This window comes from Heterodontus francisci, chromosome 7 (genome assembly GCF_036365525.1).
Source record: "Heterodontus francisci isolate sHetFra1 chromosome 7, sHetFra1.hap1, whole genome shotgun sequence".
Lineage (NCBI taxonomy): Eukaryota > Metazoa > Chordata > Chondrichthyes > Heterodontiformes > Heterodontidae > Heterodontus > Heterodontus francisci.
The window spans coordinates 96,936,878-96,956,866 of NC_090377.1; the positions used below are offsets into that span (position 1 = coordinate 96,936,878).

Here is a 19,989-nt window from a genome sequence, read left to right on the forward strand (position 1 = left end):
CGTATCTAATATTTCACACCCCTCTTCTTTAACTACAATATCTACATCAACCCTCGCCTTTGTGAAGACAGAGACAAAAATCTCATTAAGAACCCTGCCCACATCTTCTGCATCCACGCATAAGTTGCCTTGTACATCTCTGATAGGCCCTACCCTTTCCTTAGTTATCCTCTTGCTCTTACTGATAAAACATCTTTGGGTTTTCCTTGATCTTACCTGCCAATAACTTTTCATGTCCTTTCTTTGCTTTTCTAATTTCCTTTCTTACTTCACCCCTGCACTTTCTATACTCCTATAGGCTTTCTCATGTATTAAGATTTTTGTGATCGTCATAAGCTTTCTTTTTCTGCTTTAACTTACCCTGAAAGCTTCTAGATAACCAGGGGGCTCTAGATTTGACAGTACCACCCTTTATCTTTGTGGGGACATGCCTACACTGTGCCTGTAGTATCTCGCTTTTGAATGCCTCCCACTGGTTTGCCACTGATTTTCCTTCAAATAGCTGTAACCAGTCCACTTTTGCCAGGTCACCTCTCAGATTCTTAAAATTTACCTTCCCCCAATTTAGAACTTTTACTCCTGTTTTATCTTTGTCCTTTTCTATGATTATGCTAAAACTTACTGTATTAAGGTCACTATTTCCAAAATGGTCACCCACTGTTCCTTCCTCCACTTGCCCAGTTTCATTACTGAAGACTAAATGTAGAATTGCACCCCCTCTTGTTGGGCTTGTTACGTGCTGGCTAAAAAAGTTCTCAACTGCAGTTCAAGAATTTTGTCCCCTCTGTGCCCTTCACACTGTTTGTATCCCAGTTGATATTGGGGTAGTTGAAATCCCCAACTATTATTGCCCTATAGTTTTTGCACTCAGAAATTTGCCTACATTTGTTCTTCTACCTCCCTCTCACTAATTGGGGGTCTATAGTACACTCCTAGTAGTGTGGCTGCCCCTTTTTTTACTTCTGAGCTCCACCCATATGGCCTCATTTGATGATTTATTTAGCATAACACTCTTCCTCAAAGCAGTTATTGATTCCTTAAATAATAATGCAACACCCCCTGATTTTTTATTTCCCTCTCTATCACACCTGAAAACTCTATATCCAGGGATGTTGAGTTGCCATTCTTGCCCCTCCTTAAGCCTAGTTTCCGTTTTAGCAACGATATCGTGTTGCCATGTGTCTACCTGTACCCTCAGCTCATCGGCTTCATTTAATATACTCCTTGCATTTAAATAAATACCCTTTAACACTGCCAAATTCCTGTGCTGCACACTTTTTAAACCTTTGCTTCTTCTGTCTTTCAGAGTCTCTCGCTAATTTTCTGCCTCCTGTTCCCTGCCCCAAATTGGTCCCATCTAAGACTGCACTCAGGTTCCCATCCCCCTGCAAAGCTAGTTTAAACCATCCCCAACAGGACTAGCAAACCTTCCTGCAAGAATATTTGTCCCAGTTCTTCAGGTGCAGACCATGCTTCAGAAGTACTTAGATGGCTGTAAAGCGTTTTGAAACATCTGGTGATCATGAAAAGCACTATATAAATGCAAGTCTTTCTTTTTGTACCATTCTTATACAGGCAAGAGAATGCATGCGGACCTCCTGTGGCATTTCTCAGTAAGGCAGAGGATTTGCAGTTTTATACAATGGGCTGTTATGTAGGTAACATTCCCCAGTTATTTTAAGTTGAAATGAACAGATCAATTGAACACATATTGAAAGGATATGATATCGCATTTTGTGCTTACCTGATTTTTAAATGGAAAAGTGTAGCAATATAATCCTGAGCCATGATAGTATATGAAAATGTTCTTTTAATTTTAGTTATAATGTCTGAAGATCTCAAATTCTGGTTTTAGTAAGTGGTATTCTGAGACTTTTACTAGTGCTTTGGAGATTATTTCCTCAATCCTGCCATTATTCTGTAAAAACTGCCTTTGTTTTTAGTATCCCTTCACCTGCATAATTTTTAATTCCTTACCAGTTTTCAAGAGCAGAATAAACAAGATAGCAGGTAAGACCACTGGGAGTGTTGGGCACTGCTTGGACTCAACCCAGCCAGGACCAGCTAGATGGAGCAGGCCCCGGAACAGAGATATGTATGTGGGGCCTCACCGGGGACAATCGACTGAGCCCCAGTGAGGTGGGGGGAGTTGGGTTGATTGACAGGGCCAAGGGAGGTGGTCCAGAGGGGTGGCTGGTGCCGCTGGAGGTGCCCTACATGGGGTTCAGGGTGCCCAATCAAGAGGCCAGGTATTACCGGCAGCCTTCTCAGCTGGCAAAGTGCCCGGCCACGGCTGGTAATACACCAGTGGCCGCAGGAGGAGACACTTGTGGCAATTAATTGGCCACTTAAAGGGCCTCAATTCGCCAGGGGAAGGTGCTTTTTCACCTGCCCCGCTACTGGTAAAATGGCAGCGGGGACGGGTTGACAACGGGAACAGCACCCTCAGCCTCCCTCTCGATTTTTACGTGCCACTCCACCTCCACGCTCGGGAGGCGGTGGGGGGGGGGGGAGAGAGGGGAGAAAGAGGAGCAGAGGGCGCAAAATTCCGGCCTATGTCTTTCACACTCTCACAACTGTAAGAAAATGTCAATGCTATTATTAATGATCAAACACAGGTGATAATTTGAGTTTTCGTTTTTGATTTCATACTTTAATGCATTTCTTCTTGTGCGTTTAGCACCCCGCCACCCCCCACCACCCCCAAATAAAATTGGTGAAACACTTGAAGATTGAATTTAATCCCACCCACCCAGCAGGAACAGGAGGACAGTTAAAATAAAGGTTATTTACTCACTCATAACAGGACGCTTTCGCAACGTGGCTGATTTTAACCTGCAGGGTTCCACAAGCAGATGGTTCACCTGCCTTGAATTTATGTAATTTGGGTCTTATTTTATTCAAAGGACCCCAACTCCATTTTAAATAGGGCATGAATGGGGTAACCAACACATTATTTGATTAAGAACTTAGATTCATAGACTGCCTTTCACAACTTCAGGACAGCCCAAAATGTTTCACTGCCAACAAAGTACTTTTAAGTGTAGTCACTTTAGTAATGTAGGGAAACTCAGCAGCGAATTTGCATATGGCAACCTCCCACAAGAAGCAATGAAATAAGTGACCACTTACTCTGTTTTAGTTATGCTGGTTTTGGGATAAGTAATGGCCAAGACATTGAAATATCTCCCCTACTCTTCTTCTAATAGTGCCATGGGATTTTGACTTCCATCTGTCCTAATATCTCCTTAATAAGGCACTTCACAGGAGCATTATAAAAGAAAATGTGACACGAGCCACATAAGGAGATATTAGGTCAGATGACCAAAAGCTTGGTCAAAGAGGTAGTTTTAAGGCATATCTTACAGGAGAAAAGAAAAAAGTAGAGGCGGAGGTGTAGGGAGAGAATTGCAGTGCTTAGGGCATATGTAAGCACAGCCACCAATGGTGGAGCAATTAAAACCGGTGATCAGAAACCAGAATTTGATGAGCACAAATACCTCAGAGTTTTGGAGCTGGAGGAGATGACAGAGATAGGGAGGGGTGCAGCCTTGGAAAATAAGAACGAGACTTTTAAAATCAAATACCTTGCTTGACCAGGAGCCAATGTAGGTCAACGTGCATAGGAGTGATAGCTGAATGGGACCGGTGAAAGTTAAAACATGGGCAGAGTTTTGGAGGACCTCAAGTTTATGGAGAGTAGAATGCGGGACACCAGCGAGGAGTGTGTTGGAACAGTCAAGTCTAGAGGTAGAAAACATAAGGGTTTCAGCAGCAGGTGAGCTGAGGCAGGGGTAAAGTTACAGAGATTGAAATAGGTGGAATGTGTGCTTGGAAATGACACCAAGGTTGCAAACAAAGTCTGGTTTTGCCTCAGATTGTTGCCAGGGAGAAAGATGGAGTCGGTAGATAGGGAACAGAGTTTGGAGCGGGGGCCAATATTCCCAATATTTAATTGGAGGAACTTTCTGCTCATCCAGCACTGGATATCGAAAAGCAGATGATAATTTAACAGTGGAGGAGTCGAGAGAGGTGGTGGCGAGGTATAGCTGGGTATCGTCAGTGTATACTTTCGAGTGATGTCACTGAGGGGCAGAATGTAGATGAGAAATAGGAGGGATCCAAGGATAGATCCTTGGGGGACACCAGAGGTAAGGTGCAGGAACAGGAAGAGAAGCTATTGCAAGTGATATTTTGGATACGTTTAGATAGGTAGGAATGGAACCAGGCAAGAGCAGTCCCAGCCAGCTGGATGACAGTAGAGAGCTGTTGGAGGGGATGGTATGGTCATAAGATCATAAATAGGAGCAGGAGGAGGCTATTCGGCCTCTCAAGCCTGCCCCGCCAATCAGTAAGATCATGGCTTATCTGCCCCAGACCTCAACTCCTCTTTCGTACCTCCACAACTCTCTGGGGTAGAGAATTCCAGACATTCACTACCGAAATTCCTTCGCATTTCGGTTTTAAATGAGTGCCCCCTTATTCTGTAACTATGTCCCCTAGTTCGAGATTCCTCCACTAGTGGAAACATCTTCTCAACATCTATCCTGTCAAGCCCCCTCAGAATCTTGTACGTTTCAATAAGATCACCACTCATTCTTCTAAACTCTTACCTTCCAAGAGCAGAGCGGACCTGTGGGGAGAATGCCGAGAGCGGAGCCTATAAATCCAGCCCGAGGATCGAGGCCTAGTCTCTTACCTTCAGGGAGGGGAGCGGAGAGGAGCTCTTCCAGCGCGCCGGAGTTTTGAAAAAAAAAGAAAAAAAGCCAACAGTGACATCAGAGGAGAGCTGCAAGGTGATTGGTTGGGTGAGTCACTGCTGTGAGTGCATTTAAATTTCTTAAAAAAATAAGGGGAAAGTTTTTTTTGTTTGAAAAAAAAACTCTGGTGATAAGATGAGTACTACTAAAGTGTTTTTTTTAATTCAGTGTAGCTTATTGAGGACTTTAGATTTGAGTGGGTAGAACAAGGCCCCTCGTGTAATTAGTATTTTTTAATTCAGGGAGTAACTAATTAATCGAAGGGTAAGTCATGTCAGGAGAGCTCAGCCCCGTGAAAAGCTCCTCCTGCACTATGTGGGAAATCAGGGATGCTTCCAGTGTCTCTGACGACCATTTGTGCAGGAAATGTATCCACCTGCAGCTACTGATTACCCGCATTACGGAGCTGCAGCTGCGGGCGGATTCACTGTGGAGCATCCGCGATGCTGAGGACGTTGTGGATAGCACGTTTAGTGGGGTGGTCACACTGCAGGTAATGGCTGCACAGGCAGAAAAGGGATGGGTGACCACCAGACATAGTAGGCGGCGCAGGCAGGTAGTGCAGGAGTCCCCTGTGGCCATCCCCCTCTCAAACAGATATACCGCTTTGGATACTTTTGGGAGTAATGACCTCCCAGGGGAAAGCAGCAACAGCCACGTTCGTGGCGCCACGGAGAGCTCTGCTGCACAGCAGGGGAGGAAAAGGGGTGGAAGAGCTATAGCGATAGGTGATTCGATCGTAAGGGGTGCAGATAGGCGTTTCTGTGGCCACAAACGAGGCTCCAGGATGGTATGTTGCCTCCCTGGTGCTAGGGCCAAGGATGTCTCGGAGCGGCTGCAGGACATTCTGAAAGGGAGGGTGAGCAGCCAGAGGTCTTGGTCCATATTGGTACCAACGACATAGGCAGGAAGAGAGATGAGGTCCTGCAAAGTGAATATAGGGAGTTAGGTAGAAGGTTAAAAAGCAGGACCTCTAGGGTTGTAATCTCAGGATTACTCCCTGTGCCACGTGCTAGTGAGGGTAGGAATAGGAGGATTAGGCAAATGAATGCATGGCTGAAGTGCTGGTGTAGGCAGGAGGGCTTCAGCTACTTGGATCATTGGGATCTTTTCTGGTGCAGAGGTGACCTGTACAAGAGGGACGGGTTGCACCTGAACTGGAAGGGGACCAATATCCTTGCGGGGAGGTTTGCTAGTACTACTCGGGAGGGTTTAAACTAGTCTGGCAGGAGGTGGGACCCAAAGTAGTAGTCTCTCTGATGAGATCGTTGAGACAAATGTAGAGGTTAAAGCAAGCAAGTCCAGTAGGCAGGCAGGACAGGGAGCGTGGAAGGTCTGGTAGGCGAAAGTGCATTTACTTTCATTCTTATTTTTTTTATTTAGAGATACAGCACTGAAACAGGCCCTTCGGCCCACCGAGTCTGTGCCGACCAACAACCACCCATTTATTCTTCTTCTTCTTTCTCTTTCTTCGGCCTCCTTGTCTCGAGAGACAATGGGTAAGCGCCTGGAGGTGGTCAGTGGTTTGTGAAGCAGCGCCTGGAGTGGCTATAAAGGCCAACTCTAGAGTGGCAGACTCTTCCACAGGTGCTGCAGATAAAATTGGTTGACAGGGCTGTTACGTAGTTGGCTCTTTCCTTGCGCTCTGACTTTTCTCTTCGACTCGCCACGCTTTAACCCTGCCTTTATGGTTGCCCGCCAGCTCTGGCGATCGCTGGCAACTGACTCCCACGACTTGTGATCAATGTCACACGATTTCATGTCGCGTTTGCAGACGTCTTTAAAGCGGAGACAAGGACGGCCGGTGGGTCTGTTACCAGTGACAAGCTCGCTGTACAATGTGTCCTTGGGGATCCTGCCATCTTCCATGCGGCTCACATGCCCAAGCCATCTCAGGCGCCGCTGACTCAGTAGGGTGTATATGCTGGGGATATTGGCCGCCTCGAGGACTTCAGTGTTGGAGATACAGTCCTGCCACCTGATGCCAAAGATTCTCCGGAGGCAGCGAAGATGGAATGAATGGAGACGTCGCTCTTGGCTGACATACGTTGTCCAGGCCTCGCTGCCGTAGAGCAAGGTACTGAGGACACAGGCTTGATACACTCGGACTTTTGTGTTCCATGTCAGTGCGCCATTTTCCCACACTCTCTTGGCCAGTCTGGACATAGCAGAGGAAGCCTTTCCCATGCGCTTGTTGATTTCTGCATCAAGAGACAGGTTACTGCTGATAGTTGAGCCTAGGTAGGTGAACTCTTGAACCACTTCCAGAGGGTGGTCGCCGATATTTATGGATGGGGCATTTGTGATGTCCTGTCCCATGATGTTCGTTTTCTTGAGGCTGATGGTTAGGCCAAATTCGTTGCAGGCAGCTGCAAATCTGTCCATGAGTCTCTGCAGACACTCTTCAGTGTGAGATGTTAATGCAGCATAGTCAGCAAAGAGGAGTTCCCTGATGAGGACTTTCCGTACTTTGGTCTTCGCTCTTAGATGGGCAAGGTTGAACAACCTGCCACCTGATCTTGTGTGGAGGAAAATTCCTTCTTCTGAAGACTTGAACGCATGTGAGAGCAGCAGGGAGAAGAAGATCCCAAACAGTGTAGGTGCGAGAACACAGCCCTGTTTCACGCCACTTAGGATAGGAAAGGGGTCTGATGAGGCGCCGCTATGCTGAATTGTGCCTTTCATATTGTCATGGAATGAGGTGATGATACTTAATAGCTTTGGTGGACATCTAATCTTTTCTAGTAGTCTGAAGAGACCACATCTGCTGACAAGATCAAAGGCTTTGATGAGATCAATGAAAGCAACGTGGAGGGGCATCTGTTGTTCACGGCATTTCTCCTGTAGCTGGCGAAGGGAGAACAGCATGTCCATGGTGGATCTCTCTGCTCGAAAGCCACACTGTGCCTCAGGGTAGACACGCTCAGCCAGCTTCTGGAGCCTGTTTAAAGCGACTCGAGCGGACTTTCCCCACTATGCTGAGCAGGGAGATTTCACGGTAGTTGTTGCAGTCACCGCGGTCACCCTTGCTCTTATAGAGAGTGATGATATTGGCATCGCGCATGTCCTGTGGTACTGCTCCCTCGTCCCAGCACAGGTAAAGCAGTTCGTACAGTGCTGAAAGTATAGCAGGCTTGGCACTCTTGATGATTTCAGGGGTAATGCCGTCCTTCCCAGGGGCTTTTCCGCTGGCTAGAGAGAGAATCAATGGCATCACTGAGTTCCGATTTTGTTGGCTGTACGTCCAGCTCATCCATGAGTGGCAGAGACTGGGCTGCATTGAGGGCGGTCTCAGTGACAAAATTTTCCCTGGAGTACAGTTCTAGGTAGTGTTCCACCCAGCAGTCCATTTGCTTGCGTTGGACAGTGATTGCGTCCCCTGATTTAGATTTGAGGGTGGAAATCCTAATGATGGTTGGCCCAAAAGCCCTCTTAATGCCATCATACATTCCTCTGATATTTCCGGTGTCTGAGGCCAGCTGAATATGACTGCATAGGTGTTGCCAGTAGTCATTTGCGCAGCGCCTGGCTGTTCCTTGTGCAGTGCTTCTGGCTGCTTTAAGTGCTACGGATGTTAACTCACTGGGGGCTTTCTTGTAGTTCAGCAGGGCAATGCGCTTAGCGGCTATGACAGGTTCCAGCTCTTCAATGTGAGATTGAAACCAGTCTGCATTCCACTTCACACGTTTGCCATAGGTGGTCATTGCTGAGTCATAGATGGCGTCTCTGATGTGGGCCCACTTAGTCTCTGCATCCCCTGTAGGAGTGTTTTGAAGGGCTTTTTCAAGTGAATTTAGAAACTTACTTAACAGCTGTGGATGAGAAATTCGGCTCGTGTTGATGCGCGGGCGGCCCTTCTGCTTGGAGTAATGCAGCTTCTTTGGTTTGAGGCTAACCAGGGAGTGGTCAGTGTCGCAGTCCGCACTGTGGAAGCGGCGTGTGATTTGAACGCTGTTTAGAGAGGCTCGCCTTGTGACGATGAGGTCCAGCTAGTGCCAACGGTGTGATCTTGGGTGCCTCCAAGAAACCTGGTGACAGGGTTTAGTGTGAAAGAATTAGTTGGTGATGCAGAGGTTATGATAGGTACATAACTCAAGCAGTCTCTGACCATTCTCATTCATCTTACCAGTGCCATAGCGCCCAAGGCAGGAGGGCCATGAGTCATGGTAGGCCCCAACCCTGGCATAAAAGTCCCCCAGCAGGGGGATGCTACTAATGACCTTATGGAGTTCCTCGTAGAACTGGTCTTTAGCTTCAGGTGTGGAGCAGAGTGTTGGAGAATAGATGCTGAGTAGGTGTACTAGACCAGAGGCGGTGAACAGTCGGATGGACAATATGCATTCCGAGCCATTTGAGGGTGGCTCTATCATGCTGAGCAAAGAGTTTCTGATGGCGAAGCCCACTCCATGCTGTCTTGTTTCTTCAGGATCCCTACCCTGCCAGAAGGAGGTGTAGTCTTGCTCTCTTAGAGATCTGTTCGCAGGGAGGCGTGTCTCCTGAAGTGCTGCAATGTCTACATTGAGTCTACTGAGCTCGTTGTTAATGGTCTTCCGAGAATCGTTGATTTGTGTAAGGTCTTCCGACAGGCCAGGACACATAGTTCTGACATTCCAGCTTGTAAAACGAAGGGCTGGTACCTTCTTTCCTTTTTTGGTCGTGCCGTTTGGTGTGGTGTTGCAGTCCACTTGTCGGGCAATGACCCTGAGCTCCAAGCACCCATTGAAGCAGGTGGACTGTGGTGGGACAGAACCTTACTGACCGGGGGCTGCCCTGTTTGAGGCGGGTGGTAGCTGTCCAGTGAGATGCGATGACCTCTCCCACCGACAAAAGCAACCCATGACGCCCAATCTCTATGCCAATTGAGCTGGACTTAGAACCCGTAACTGCTGCCTTCCGTGTTGATTTGGTCGCTGTGAGACGACTATGGTGACCTCTCCATGGCGCATGCTTGGGCGGATGTATGGAGGTTGTGAGCTGCCCAAGCGTCAAAATCCCCCTCTTGGCCTTCCTGGTGGGTCCAAAGGAGTGCAGAGCACGACGTTTGGCACCGGTATGGCTGCAGGAACTGCCGGAAACATGCCAAAGGTGACACATGACCGCCTTCAGGGTTCCGCTCCGGATTTTCTGTTAGGGTTTACTCCCTTAGCCTTGGTCTCTCCCGAGACGCCCACAAGGCAGTGGAGTTGTTAGGGCCCCTACACAGGGGTAGGTGGATGCCGGTGGGAGGAGGTGGGGGGAAGGGGGTGCGGGGTGCAGAGGAAGGGGGTGCTAGGGGAAGATAGTGCGAGGGGGGAGCTGGGATGGTGGCTGCAGGGGGTAGGGGAGAGGGGTGCAGGGGAAGGGGGCGCGAGGGGAAGATGGTGCAAGGGGGAGCCGGGAAGGGGGCTGCAGGGGGTAGGGGAGAGGGGTGCAGGGGAAGGGGGCGGGAGAGGAAGATGGTGCGAGGGGGAGCAGGGAAGGGAGCAGCAGGGGGTAGGGGAGAGGGGTGCAGGGGAAGGGGGCGCGAGGGGAAGATGGTGCAAGGGGGAGCCGGGAAGGGGGCTGCAGGGGGTAGGGGAGAGGGGTGCAGGGGAAGGGGGCGCGAGGGGAAGATGGTGTGAGGGGGAGCCGGGAAGGAGGCAGCAGGGGGTAGGGGAGAGGGGTGCGAGGGGAAGGGGGTGCAGGCAACAAAACACCTCACCAGCTCCCACCATCGTCCCCCCCACAATGATGCACTGCCACTGGGATCGGGACCCGGGAGCCGAGCCAGAGCCGCGGGGAAAGCCCGCGTGGAAACAGCGCGGAGCGGCCGAGTGAGCGGGAGCCTCCAACGGGACCACCCATTTATACTAATCCTACATTAACCCCATATTCTCTACCACATCCCCACCATTCTCCTACCACCTACCTACACTAGGGGCAATTTACAATGGCCAATTTACCTATCAACCTGCAAGTCTTTGGCTGTGGGAGGAAACCGGAGCACCCGGCGGAAACCCATGCAGACACAGGGAGAACTTGCAAACTCCGCACAGGCACTACCCAGAACTGAACCCAGGTCGCTGGAGCTGTGAGGCTGCGGTGCTAACCACTGCGCCACTGTGCCGCAAGAAGCCTTACAGGTAAAGCAGGTGAACTCTGAGCATGGATCGGTACATGGGATTGTGATTTTATAGCTATTACGGAAATGTGGTTGAGGGATGGGCAGGACTGGCAGCTCAATGGTCCGGGGTACCGATGCTTCCAGTGTGACAGAGGTAGAGCTAAGAGAGGAGGGGCAGTTGCACTGTTGATTAGGGAGGATATCACGGGGGAAACGTCCAGCGACGCCATATGGATAGAACTTAGAAATAAGAAAGGGGTGATCACTTTGATGGGATTATACTATAGGCCCCCCAATAGTCAGAGGGAATTGGAGGAGCATATATGTAGGGAAATCACTGATAGGTGTAGGAATTATAGGGTTGTAATAGTAGGTGATTTTAACTTCCCTAATATTGACTGGGACTGCATTTGTGCTAAGGGATCAGATGGGGAAGAATTTGTTAAGTGTGTCCAGGATAGTTTTCTGAAGCAGTATGTGGATGGCCCTACTAGAGAAGAGGTTACACTCGACCTCCTCTTAGGAAATGAGGCTGGGCAGGTGGTTGATGTGTCAGTGGGGGAGCACTTTGGGACCAGTGACCATAATTCTATTAGCTTCAAGATAGCTATGGAAAAGGATAGGACTGGTCCTCAAGTTGAAGTCCTAAATTGGGGGAAGGCAAATTTCGATGGCATCGGACAGGAACTCTCAAAAGTTGAATGGGAGAGGCTGTTTACAGGTAAAGGGACGTCTGGCAAGTGGGAGGCTTTTAAAAGTGAGATAGGAAGAGTTCAGGGCCGGCATGTTCCTGTTAGATGGAAGGGCAAGGCTGGCAAGTTTAGGGAACCTTGGTTGACGAGGGATATTGAGGGTCTGGTCAGGACAAAGAAGGAAGCATATGTCAGGTATAGGCAGCTGGGATCAAGCAAGTCCCTCGAGGAGTATAGGGAATGTAAGGAGTACACTTAAGAAGGAAATTAGGAGGGCGAAAAGGGGCCATGAGATTTCCCTGGCAGATAAAAGATTCTATAAGTATATTAAGAGTAAAAGGGTAGGTAGGGAGAGAGTAGGTCCCCTTAAGGATCAGTGTGGTAATCTATGTGTGGAGCCACGGGAAATGGGCGAGGTCTTAAATGAATACTTCTTGTCTGTAATTACCGTGGAGAAGGTCATGGAAGCTAGTGAGTTCAAGGGAGGGAACAGCGATATCCTGGAGCATATCAACATTACAAAGGAGGAGGTGTTGGAGGTTCTGAAGCGCATTCAGGTGGATAAATCCCCAGGGCCTGACCAGGTGTATCCTAGGATGCTATGGGAAGCAAGGGAGAAGATTTCTGGGGCCCTGGCAGAGATTTTTGCATCATCGTTAGCTACGGGTGAAGTACCAGAAGATGGAGGATAGCTAATGTTGTGCTTTTATTTAAGAAGGGCAGCAGGGATAAGCCAGGGAACTACAGGCCAGTGAGCCTTACATCAGTGGTGGGAAAGTTATTGGAAGGGATTCTGACAGACAGGATTTATATGCATTTGGAAAGGCAAGGCCTGATTAGGGATAATCAGCATGGCTTTGTGTGTGGGAAATCATGTCTCACAAATTTGATTGAGTTTTTTGAGGAGGTGACCAAGAGGATTGACGAGGGGAGGGCGGTGGACGTTGTCTACATGGACTTTCGCAAGGCCTTTGACAAGGTCCCACATGGTAGGCTGGTCCGGAAGGTTTGAACACATGGGATCCAGGGTGAGCTAGCCAATTGGATACAAAATTGGCTTGGTGACAGGAGGCAGAGGGTGGTAGTGGAGGTTTGTTTTTCAGATTGGAGGCGGGTGACCAGTGGTGTGCTGCAGGGATCGGTGCTGGGCCATCTGTTGTTTGTCATATATATTAATGACTTGGATGTGAATGTAGGGGGCATGATTAGTAAGTTTGCAGATGACACCAAAATTGGTGATATAGTGGACAGTGAAGAAGGTTGTCTAAGGTTACAACAGGATATAGATAAACTGGGAGAGTGGGCAAGGGATTGGCAAATGGAATTTAATGCAGACAAGTGCAAAGTGATGCATTTTGGGAAGTTAAACCAGGGCAGGACATATACAGTGAATGGCAGGACCTTGGGGAGTATTGTTGAGCAGAGAGACCTTGGGGTGCAAGTACATAGTTTCCTGAAAGTGGCAACACAGGTAAACAGGGTGGTGAAGAAGGCATATGGCATGCTTGCCTTCATCGGCCGAGGCAGTGAGTACAAGAGTTGGGACGTCATGTTACAGTTGTACATAACGTTGGTTAGACCGCATTTGGAGCACTGTGTGCAGTTCTGGTGGCCGCACTACAGGAAAGATGTGATTAAGCTAGAGAGGGTGCAGAAAATATTCACGAGGATGTTGCCTGGTTTGGAGGGCTTGAGTTATAAAGAGAGATTGGATAGGCTGGGTCTGTTTTCCCTGGAGCGCAGGAGGCTGAGAGGGGACATGACAGAGGTATATAAAATTATAAGAGGCATAGATAGGGTAGATAGCCAGAGTATGTTTCCCATGATAGGGGTGACTAAAACTAGAGGGCATAGATTTAAGGTGAGAGGGAGGAGGTTTAAAGGGATCAAACGGGTAGCTTTTTCACACAAAGAATAGTGGGTATCTGGAATGAGCTGCCAGAGGTGGTGATGGAGGCAGGAACAGTAGCAACATTTAAGAGGCATCTGGACAGGTACTTGAATGAGCAAGGCATAGAGGGTTATGGAATTAATGCAGACAGGTGGGATTAGTATAGATAGGCATTATGGTTGGCATGGACGCGGTGGGCCGAAGGGCCTGTTTCTATGCTGTACGACTCTATGACGCTAATAAAGACCAAACCTGTTTAGCCTTTCTTGATAAGTCAACCCCTTCATCCCAGGAATCAGCCTAGTGAATCTCTTTTGAACTGCCTCCAAGGCCAATACATCCTTTCTTAAACACGGGGACCAAAACTGTACACAGTACTCCAGGTGCGGCCTCACCAACACCCTGTACAGTTGCAACAAGACTTCCCTATTTTTAAACTCCAATCCCCTAGCAATAAAGGCCAAAATTCCATTTGCCTTCTTAATTACTTGCTGCACCTGCATGCTAACTTTTTGTGTTTCATGTACAAGAACACACAGATCCCTCCGTGCTGCACCTTTTTTGAGTCTCTCTCCATTTAAATAATAGTCTGCCTTTTGATTCTTCATACCAAAGTACATGACCTCACAATTTCCTACATTAAACTCCATCTGCCAAGTTTTTGCCCACTCACTCAACCTATCTGTATCCCCTTTCAGATTCCTTATGTCCTCATCACAACATGTCCTCCAACCTATTTTTGGATCATCAGCAAATGTGGATATATTACACTCTGCCCCCTCTAAGTCATTACTATAGATAGCAAATAATTGAGCCCTAGGACTGATCCTTGTGGTACTCCACTAGTTACGTCTTTACAACCTGAAAAAAAACCATTAATCCCGACTCTCTGTCTTCTGTGTGTTAACCAATCCTCAATCCATGCTAATACATTACCCCCTATACCGTGAGCTCCTATCTTGTGCAATAATCTTTTATGTGGCACCTTATCGAATGCCTTCTGGAAATCCAAATACACTACATCTACCAGTTCCCCTTTATCAACTCTGCTTGTTATATCCTCAAAGAACTCTTGAAAATTTGTCAAACATGATTTCCCTTTCACAAACCATGTTGACTGTTTGATTGTGTTAAGCTTTTCTAAATGTCCTGCTATTTCTTTCTTAGTAATGGACTCTAGCATTTTCCCAACAACCGATGTTAGGCTGACTGGCCTATAGTTCCCTGCTTTTTGTCTCCCTCCCTTCTTGAACAGGGGCATCACATTGGCGGTTTTTCAATCCGCTGGGACCCTCCCGGAATCCAGTGAGTTCTGGAATATTTCGACCAATGCCTCCGCTATCTCTGCAGCCACCTCCTTTAAAACCGTTGGATGTAGGCCATCAAGTCCTGGCGAGGTGTCTGCCTTTAGTACCATTAGTTTGTCAAATACCTTGTCCCTCGTGATAGAGACTATTACAAGATCTATCCTCCCATTAGCTCCTTGCTTATCTGCTATCTGTGGGATGTTTATAGTGTCCTCCACAGCGAAGAGCGATGCAAAATATTGGTTTAAATTATCTGCCATTTCCCTGTTCCCCGTTATCAATTCTCCAGTCGCATCCTCCAAGGGCCCCACGCTCACTTTAGCTACTCTCTTTTTATATACCTATATACTCTTATATACTCTTGCTGTTTGTTTTCATATTTCTTGCCAATTTACTTCCACAATCAATTTTTTCCCTCTTTATTAAGCTGTTCAAAGGCTGCAGAGAAGTCAAGAAGGATGAAGCGGGATAGTTTACATTTGTCACAGTCCCATAGGATGTCATTTGTGACTCTGGTGAGAGCCATTTCAGTACTGTGGCAGGGGCGGAAACCTGATGTTTGGAAGAATTCAAACATGGTGCTTGAAATAAGCATATTTTTAGTGCAAGGGCAACTTTTGAAAAACTTTTAAATATTAAATAATTTTCCAAGAAACTGACTTATATTATTGATTATACACCAAGGATACAAGTAAATGGTTCTGTATAGTTTTTTTTGAAGTCATTTTCAATTATTTAAAATCAGGTGGTGGACTAGGCATTTCTATTAAAGGTGCTTTTTTGTGATAAACCCATTTCAGCTTTATCAGTAAAACTGCAACAGGTTTCTACTCTTACATGTATCAAGGAATACTTCTTAAATGCAAGAAAAAAAGTAATTATAAAATGCGGTCCAATTTACGCTGGGTCACTGAAGATTTCACATTGGACAATATGCAAATAAGTTTGAGCAGAAACTTGAGCAAAAAATTTAATTCAGAAAACTAGTACCATTTTAAGCACAATTTGTGCCCAGATCGTCGATTGCGCCAATGTGCAAACTCTATTCCTATTTGTTCAAATCTCTGGAGTTTTGGATTTGCATCCCAATGTCCCAAACAATAACAGAATTATAACCCATACTAACAACATAAGATGCTGAGACACAACCAAGCACTTTGCACAAGAAAAAGTTGAAAATAAAAATGGCAAAACCAACACACTCTCCTTAGTAACTGCTGAAATGTGGTGCTGTCAATTGTCTGGGATTAGTCATCCCACACCCTCCTTGATGGTTCACAGAGACCTATAGAAGGGAATTTAGGAATATAAAATAATTTGCAGCATGATCCTTTTGAATGCACCTGAAAAGTTAATTTATCGAAGATCATGAAACATTAAAGGCTACCAATTTTCAGAATCCCGCTCCTTCATTTTCAAAAGACTAACTTTAGCAGGTGGACTACATACCTACCAAACCTCAAATTGAAATGTTGCACACAACCACTAAAATACTTTTCAATGATATGAACAGACAAACAGCAGTTGGTAACAGTTAAACTTATGGGAAGGGATGCTAATAAAAGCTTTACGTTCCAAAAACAGGTGATCTGGACACTTATCTAATTTTTGTATGAGGGCCCATGCAGGGCATAATTTGGCTGCTGCAGTTCCCTGCAGTACAACAATGACTGTACACCAAAAGTACTTCATTAGCTGTGAAGTGCTTTGGCACATCCTGAGATTGTGACTGTCACTACATAAATTCGATTTTTTTCCTTCTTTGATGGCATTAGAATTTGATTGATATAACAAAGCAAAAATCTGCAAAGCACTGAAAAACAGAAACAAAAACCAGAAAACTACTGGAAACACAAATTGACAGCATCTGTGGAGAAAACTGATGAACTAACATTTCAGGGGTGGACCCTTCAAAGCACTTTTGTCAATGGGTCCACATCTGAAACATTAATCCAGGTATTTCCACAGGAGCTGCATGACCTGATGAGTGTTTCTCACATTTTCTGCTTTTATTATTGATCTGATTGCATCAATTGATAGGAGGAAATCTTTACTGTACTACAGAAGGGCAAAATAAAGTCCAAAGAGCAGTCAAATTTTGCATCAAAGTGTGACACAAGGCATGTATGACACAGTGACTATATGTAGACATTTTACAAAAATGTTAAAACTTTTGGTGATGCCTTTTTAAACAATTTACTTCAACTTCTTTTAAATAAACTTTACATTTCTGATCACAACATGTTCTACTCTGCAGTATTTGCTTTCAGTGTAGTTTGCACCAATTGTAGTTAAGGAATGCAAAAACTAATCGTTTACAAAGGACTGTTCTTATTAACATAGCAGATCTCCTACAATAATCTGCAACCAAAACAAGAAACAATCCAAAACATTTGCTTAACGAGCATATCAAATTAGAAAAATCACATGAAAGACAATTCTTTCCAACTCCTGTCAAACTGTATCTAACTTTGCTACAAAGCTTTAAACTGGAACGCCATGTCAACTCAAAAGTTTTTTAAAAAATCAATTGAAATACATATAATGACTAGCTTTAAATAATATGTCTCAATGTTATAATCCCCCACTGCAGTTCCTTCCGCTTGCCGGGATTGAAATACCAAAAACCACGCATCTCACTCTTCGCAACATCTCGAAAGAGGAAGTCAAGATGAAGTAGATTACTGAACAGGCTTGATCCAAAACGTAACTAACATTTTAGTGTAGGGAAGAGGGGAGCAAATCTTCAAGATTTTATCATTTTCCTTTTCTCACACACTCTGAAGCGAACATCTCATGGTGACATATACCAGTAAGTACTTTCGTACATCACACAAATCATTTTAATTACGAGGCTACAATGAAGAAAAAAAAAATATATATATATATATACATATATTAACTAATGTTTCCCACACCCTCCACCTGCCCTCCCCCTTATAAGATCCGACAGCTGCTTGCTCACGAAGCTTTCATCTTTCTGACAACTAATCTAATTGAATTGCTGCAAACAGGAGTCTTGTAATGTTATTTCAATGTAGAGTTTAAACATAAAACGAAGAGAAACATATGAAATGTATTTTTTATTCTCAGCAGGGTCCGAGCAGCCGCTCTCAGAACAGCAACACAGCCCGGAGCTTCTTTCCTTACAAATAAGCCGTTGCACGGCATTACTCCACAGTAAAAATCGAAATATTTTAAAAATGCAAAACCCCATCACAAGCTATTCACGTTCCACTGGCGAGATCAGCATTTGAGCTGGCTTTGGTTTAAAGCACGACGGTTAACAGCTCCTTTTGACAGCGCTGAGCGGTGCCTGGCCTCGACCCCACACTCACCCCCCCACCCGAGCCCACAATGTAGCTCGGCTGCAGGATGCGGTGAGGGTGAATACGGAGGTCGGAGATGCTTCTGCTTCATATCCCGGCCCAACTCTCCTTTCAGCTCGACGCTTGTGCAAGTTGGCAGGTCTCCCTCCTCTCCTCTCCATTGCCCTCTCACTCCTTTCCCCTCCCCTCCTCCATCTTCCCCCTGGTCCCGGTCTCAGAGCTTCTTACCTGCTCCGTCAGCTTGAGGACACCCATTCCTCTGCCGCTCACATGCACACCCCCCCTCCCACCTCGTCCTGCCGCTCGCAGTAGCACCGATGACGGTTGTGGATTTTTTTACTTCCTTCCCCTTCTCGCCGACTGATGATGGAAATTAATTTTTAAAACCGAGAGCAACGCAACGGCCGCCCCACGCGCCGCCTCCACCAACCCTCGGAACGGAAGTCGCGCGAGCAGCCCGACCCGATAGGATTCCTTCCACTGATGTCATTCGAACGCCAGCATCAGGCAGAGCGCGAGCGCTGCAACACACAGTCCCACCGCGTCCCCGCTTCTGCACTTGCCTTTGAAATGTGCTCTGCCACCGCTTCATCTCTTCAGGAGGTTGGTTGCATTGGCAATTTGTTCATTTACACAATCGTTTGCATTCAGTTGTTTTGCGGGCTCCGTGCGTTTTTCCCCCCCCAAGCCTCCGATTTTGCTTTTGAAGAATCGCTGGAAATATAGCCGTCCAAACTGCATCTTTTAAGATGCATGAGTTGTAAACAAAGCGCAAAAGGGTTACAGAAAATAAATCTGGAAGGTACACCGTATGGATGGAGTCAGAAAAGCCGCACTATGTTATCGTAATACCATCAGCGACAAGCAATAATACGTTTGGATGCAGATTACATAATCGTCCAGCACAGAAGGAGGCAATTCAGTCCATTGTGCCTGTGCAGGCTCTCTGAAAGAGCTATCCAATTAATCCCATACCCCTGCTCATTCTGCATAGCCCTGCAAAAGTTTATTTTTCCAGTACATATTCAATTCATTTTGAGAGAAGGACTGAATCTGCTTCCAGCATTCTCTCGGGTAGTGCATTCCAGATTATAACAACGGTTGTGTAAATAATTCTCATCTCCCCTATGGCTCTTTCGTCAATTATCTTAAATTTACGTCTTCTGGTTACCGGCCCTCGAGCCTCTGGAAACAGTTTCTCCTTATTTTCTCCATCAGAACCATTTATCATTTGATCATTTCTGTTAAATCTCCCCTTACCCTTCTCTGCTTTAAAAAGAACAATCCCAGCTTCTCTATTCTCCCCACAGAACTACAGTCCCTCATCCCACATAATCAGGTAATGTAAAAACAGAAAGTGCTAGAAATACTCAGCAGGTCTGGCAACATCTGTGGAGAGAGAAACAGAGTTAACTTTCAGGTTTGTGACCTTTCATCAGAACTGACCTGCCTGCCACAGACCTGAAACATTAACTTTAAATCTTTCAGATTTCCAGCATCCACAGTATTTTGTTGTTAATCAGGTGTTGTGTTTGGCTAATAAGTTTTTAAAAATGCCAAATGCTTTTGTATGATTGCAGTGTCCTATTTTAAATGTTCCTAAGATCCCACTATCAAAATTCCCTGGGGCATGGAGGCATGCAACTTCTGCAGAGAAGAGGGCGTAATAATGATCTATTTCTGGTAATGCTCATTGTCATAGTGGAATCACTGTTTCTCCACAGCAGCACAGCACAAGAAATATGAACAGGAGTAGGCCATTTGGCCCCTCGAGCCTGCTCCACCATTCAATATGATCATGATCTGATTATGGCCTTAACTCCACTTTCCTGCCGGCCCGCCGTAATCCTTGACTCCCTTGTAGATCAAAAATTTGTCTAATTCAGCCCTAAATATATTAAATGACCCAGCCTCCACTGCTGTCTGGG

General features: G+C 46.2%; 1 protein-coding gene across 7 annotated transcripts in view; it reads right to left on the reverse strand.

Annotated features, from left to right (window-relative positions):
* LOC137372162 (serine/threonine-protein phosphatase 6 regulatory ankyrin repeat subunit B-like) overlaps nucleotides 1-18,513 on the reverse strand; it is a 447,200-nt gene extending 428,687 nt beyond the window's left edge. For all 7 annotated transcript variants that reach the window (XM_068035683.1, XM_068035680.1, XM_068035682.1 and 4 more), the window contains exon 1: nucleotides 18,290-18,513. In XM_068035683.1, the coding sequence (XP_067891784.1) occupies nucleotides 18,290-18,316 (27 nt within the window). In that variant the 5' untranslated portion in view covers nucleotides 18,317-18,513. The remainder of the gene's footprint in view (nucleotides 1-18,289) is intronic.
* Between the last annotated feature and the right edge of the window lie 1,476 nt (nucleotides 18,514-19,989).